The sequence below is a fragment of the Limulus polyphemus genome, unplaced genomic scaffold, assembly GCF_000517525.1.
Source record: "Limulus polyphemus unplaced genomic scaffold, Limulus_polyphemus-2.1.2 Scaffold6915, whole genome shotgun sequence".
Taxonomy (NCBI): Eukaryota; Metazoa; Arthropoda; class Merostomata; order Xiphosura; family Limulidae; genus Limulus; species Limulus polyphemus.
The window spans coordinates 1-5,540 of NW_013672525.1; the positions used below are offsets into that span (position 1 = coordinate 1).

The 5,540-nt window shown below is 33.1% G+C and overlaps 1 protein-coding gene across 1 annotated transcript in view; it reads left to right on the forward strand.

Moving 5' to 3' along the window:
- The first annotated feature begins 4,215 nt into the window (after positions 1–4,215).
- Positions 4,216–5,540, forward strand: part of LOC106474177 (transcription factor collier-like) — a 27,455-nt gene continuing 26,130 nt past the window's right edge. Inside the window, exon 1 of the mRNA XM_013934869.2 lies at positions 4,216–5,046. Coding sequence (XP_013790323.1) covers positions 4,907–5,046 — 140 coding nt within the window. The 5' untranslated portion in view covers positions 4,216–4,906. The remainder of the gene's footprint in view (positions 5,047–5,540) is intronic.

Below are 5,540 nucleotides of genomic sequence, written 5' to 3' on the forward strand. Positions count from 1 at the left end.
GAAAACTTATTTACACTCTTTACCTGTACTTTGTTAATAATTTATATTTGAATGTATGATTAATTAGAGGAAAACTTATTTACACTCTTTACCTGTACTTTGTTAATAATTTATATTTGAATGTATGATTAATTAGAGGAAAGCTTATTTACACTCTTTACCTGTACTTTGTTAATAATTTATATTTGAATGTATAATTAATTAGAAGAAAGCTTATTTACACCCGTTACCTGTACTTTGTTAATAGTTTATATCTGCATGTATGATTAATTAGAGGATAGCTTATTTACACCCCTAAACTCTCCTTTGTTAATAATTTGTATTTGAATGTATGATTAATTAGAGAAAATCTTATTTACACCCTTTACCTGTACTTTGTTAATAATTTATATTTGAATGTATGATTAATTAGAGAAAAGCTTATTTACACTCTTTACCTGTACTTTGTTAATAATTTATATTTGAATGTATGATTTATTAGCGGAAAGCTTATTTACACCCCTCAACAGTCCTTTGTTAATAGTTTATATCTGCATGTATTATGTATTAGCGGAGAAATGTTTCGTGTGGAGTTCACTTGCTTGAAATAACTTCACGCGTTTGTGTACTGATTTTGTTGATGTTGGGTTTATTTTTTCTTGGTTAATTTCGTCTAAAAGACCAAGAACGTACATTGAATTTGTGACTAGGTTAATTAAGCCGAGGTTTATCTGAATACTGTGTTAACGGATTTGGTCTGTCACAGGCACCACTACTTTACACATTTCGTCACCAACCCAAGTAGTCATTATGTGACGTTACTTCGGCTCAGGGGGAAGGGGGGGGGTTGTGGATACTAATCAAGCTAGGATTTACCTGGTAGAGAGAGAGAGGCGATACTTTCTCGCTAAGGTCAACACAACCGAGAGGATTAAGTGGTCAATTTTTTCTTCCTTATGCTTTTGACGATCTTGCTTCCCTGGATAGCTGTAACCTAGCCAGTGACTAGTATTTGAAGTTGTACAGATCCGGATCATTTAGTAAATTGGTAATGAGTGACTAATGCTAAGCGGTCGTTATAAAACGTTTAGAACGATTGCACAGAGCGGTAAACGTTTCATAACGAAACGTGCAATATAGCTGTCAGTTTCACATCGTGACCACAAACAATTTACTCTTGAGGTCAATATTTAACCTCAACGTCTACAGATTGGGCAAATAACAAAGTTTACTGGATACCATTCAAGGGTTTGTTCTTCTATAGCTTGTAGTCACTGGAGTTTATTGAAAAGAGGAGCTAAGTGAATTGGGATCGAGCAGCATCTATTGCACTATGTGTTTAGAACGAGATAAATACTGTATATTCTTAAGTTTAAGCTTGTTGAGCTATATTTACTCAGACTGTGAAAAAATTTTCTACGTATATCCACGCCTGCTACCATGAGTCAAGGGCCAGAATCCGTGTTCTGTTTCTCTTTGTTTTCTACATCTTATTGGTCTCAATAATTTTAAAAATTTCGCGACATTCGTCTTATTAGTGGAATTTAATGTCTGATGATAACAAATACGACAGAAGACTGCAACAAGTAAAAAGCTATAGTCATATATGTGTATATTTTACTGCTTTAATATATTTCATTCTCCATCCTTCGCGCGAAGAAAACAATCAGTCATCTGTTGGGTTATTTTTGTTAACCTGACAAGCATGTCGTAAAATCAAACTTTAGAAAGGCATTTTTTTTTAAACATGAATTTATTACATCTTTGGTACGCTGTTATAACATGTACAAAGAATAATAATAATGATTAAGTTAAGTACGTATATTAGAGTTACACCAACATTAATAAGTATTTTTCAAAATATTGAGTTACATTATTGTTCTAACCACATTACAACTCCAAGAGTATTAGCTTATAACGCAATCGCTAATGTGCAATCATTGTTATGGTTAGTAACCTCTACGATCACTTAAATAGTGTTATCAATTACTAACTGATACTAACTAGATACTAATTATTAACTAGCTTTTACCCTCTGCTTCGTCTTCTAATATGCTGTCGTCTTCAGGGAAGACCTGAAAAGGACTATTTCCCGTATTGGTAGTGGCTGGTATCTAGTTATATGTTAAAAATAAATAAAATGAAAATTTGATACTAATTACTAACTAGGCTTAGGTGATAGTAGAGGCAACCAACCATGACAACTGTAAATGCCCTACAGCCAAAATCTTGATATTTTTTCAATTATGTCTTTTATAGCCTGTTGTACCAGAAAACAACATCTATACTCTTAGATACTGTAGATAGCTCCTAGTATGCCCAAAGTTCTCTTTGTGCTTGATGTAGCCGTGATTTAAGGTCTTATTTTGATAGCTCTAGTATGCCCAAAGTTCTCTTTGTGCTTGATGTAGCCGTGATTTAAGGTCTTATTTTGATAGCTCTAGTATGCCCAAAGTTCCCTTTGTGCCTGATGTAGCCGTGATTTAAGGCCTTATTTTGATTATTTTAAATTATATCACTTGAAGAGTTAATCCAGTTAAATAACACCGGTGTTAAACTTTACTCCATAAAGTATTCTTTTTTGTTGTTGTTGTTGTGGTTGTTTACTTGTAGTTAAGCGCAAATATACACAATTGCTCTCTGTGTTCTGCCCACCGCAAGTATCGAAACTCGATTTTCAACATTATAATCCCACAGACCTAGCGCTGAGCCATCAAAGGGCCTTGTTAAAGTATCGAAATTGTCCTATATCAGTGTTAGTCTCGAAGGTGGAAATTGGTGGACGCCATTATTTTTGGGGAAACGCTATTTTTCATATTCCTGTCTGCAGTGTTATTTGTCTTGAATAATAATTTTATTTTAGCACCACATTGGGTAATAGTGGATATAAACTTTAATATGAGATGTGGTTCTGTAATAGTAGATCTAAACTTTAATATGAGATGTGGTTCCGTAATAGTAGATCTGAACTTTAATATGAGATGTGGTTCCGTAATAGTAGATCTAAACTTTAATATAAGATGTGGTTCCGTAATAGTAGATCTAAACTTTAATTTAAACTTTGGTTCCTTAATAGTGGACCTAAACTTTAATATAAGATGTGGTTCCGTAATAGTAGATCTAAACTTTAATATGAGATGTGGTTCCGTAATAGTAGATCTAAACTTTAATATGAGATGTGGTTCCGTAATAGTAGATCTAAACTTTAATTTAAACTTTGGTTCCTTAATAGTAGATCTAAACTTTAATATAAGATGTGGTTCCGTAATAGTAGATCTAAACTTTAATATAAGATGTGGTTCCGTAATAGTAGATCTAAACTTTAATATGAGATGTGGTTCCGTAATAGTAGATCTAAACTTTAATATGAGATGTGGTTCCTTAATAGTGGATCTAAACTTTAATATAAGATGTGGTTCCGTAATAGTAGATCTAAACTTTAATATAAGATGTGGTTCCTTAATAGTATATCTAAACTTTAATATGAGATGTGGTTCCTTAATAGTGGATCTAAACTTTAATATAAGATGTGGTTCCGTAATAGTAGATCTAAACTTTAATTTAAACTTTGGTTCCTTAATAGTGGATCTAAACTTTAATTTAAGCTGTGGTTCCGTAATATTAGATCTAAACTTTAATATAAGATGTGGTTCCGTAATAGTAGATCTAAACTTTAATTTAAACTTTGGTTCCGTAATAGTGGATTTAAACTTTAATTTAAACTGTGTTTACGTAATAATGGATATAAATTTTAATTTATATATCTTGATGAATTTTGTTAAGTACATTTAATATGATTATTTAATTTTAAAAATATATTTGTATAACGACAATACCAATTTAACGGAATAGAAGATGATAAATTGGACTCCGCCATAGTAATAAAACAAAGAAAGTAAGCTTTTTTTTAACTATTAGATGATTGTAAGTTGTTATATATGACCATACAATTGATGACAGTTATTCTTCCTGACCACAGTTGCTAATAGATTTGAAATTATTAGAACAATAAATATATAGCACTATCTACTTAATGTTGAGAGTCATTGGTGGGATCCAAGATCACATGTCTTGGATTGGATGGGTTTTTCAAGAAAGGGCGGAGCTACTCGTTGTCTGTAGTCAGTACTGCCACCAACCGTCCCTAGGGGGCGTATTCCTCAGGGAGGCCCTTCACCCAAGCGATTGTAAATACACAAAACGCACCCCAGGATAACTGATTCCGTCAAATGAACGGTCACTAGTAGCCGAGCTGTACTCATGTTCTTTTTCCAGAACGGAAATAACTTGACAAATGAACAGAAACTTCAGCTCTTAATCCGGGTGAAGGCGGAAAACCATATGAGAAGTGTTAATGTAACGTAATAAGTTCGGAGTCGATATGTTAACGCGACAGATTTTGCTAAAGGAGACGAGGCAGATGGAAAGTTTTGTTCGGGATAAAATCAGGTTTTTATCAAGAACTAATAACACCACAATAATCCTATAGTATCTTACAACACCATAAGTGGTTTTGTATATATATATATATATAAGCTAAGAAAGCCACTTTCATGATTAGTGATTCCAAGCCGACCTGATGTTAAAAATGACAAAAACACTATAACCCGAGCGCTTTCGAAAAGTGGACTTTTCTTCTTCAGGGGCAAATTGGGAATGTTGGTATTTTAGACAAGGATTTGGATTAAGTGTTGCCGTGTGATAAAGAAACCCCTCTTTATTCTAGAGTAGAAATTGAGTTATTTGTATGTTCTTCGTGCTCACGTGATACGGGTTTTGTACGCACGATCGTGTGTTATCTTTGTATCGAAACACACTTGTTTTTAGGTCCAACTAACTTTTCATCTAATATACACGAAAAACGTGTTTGTAGTGACTGTTCAGACCATACTATACCACTAAAGCGACTGAGAGGACCGCGTGGTCAATGTTCGGGCTGACGGACTCTGGACTTCAGCCTCGAGGCCCAACGGCCACCTTAAAGGAGGAAGCTCTATGCGCTGCGCAGATCGGGACGATGAGGAACGAATGGATTCAACCGACAGCCATTGATCAAAGTGCAGGAAGGTAGGTTTATATTTTTCCACACGAAAAAAGTGTATGTAATTCATTCATATTAGTTAATATATACTAACCATTTGTCGTTATTTTATGTAACATGTTTATAATTACCAATTATGTCATGTATACTAACCATTTGTTGTTATGTAACATGTTTATAATTACCAATTATGTCATGTATACTAACCATTTGTCGTTATTTTATGTAACATGTTTATAATTACCAATTATGTCATGTATACTAACCATTTGTCGTTATGTAACATGTTTATAATTACCAATTATGTCATGTATACTAACCATTTGTCGTTATGTAACATGTTTATAATTACCAATTATGTCATGTATACTAACCATTTGTGTTATGTAACATGTTTATAATTACCAATTATGTCATGTATACTAACCATTTGTCGTTATGTAACATGTTTATAATTACCAATTATGTCATGTATACTAACCATTTGTCGTTATGTAACATGTTTATAATTACCAATTAT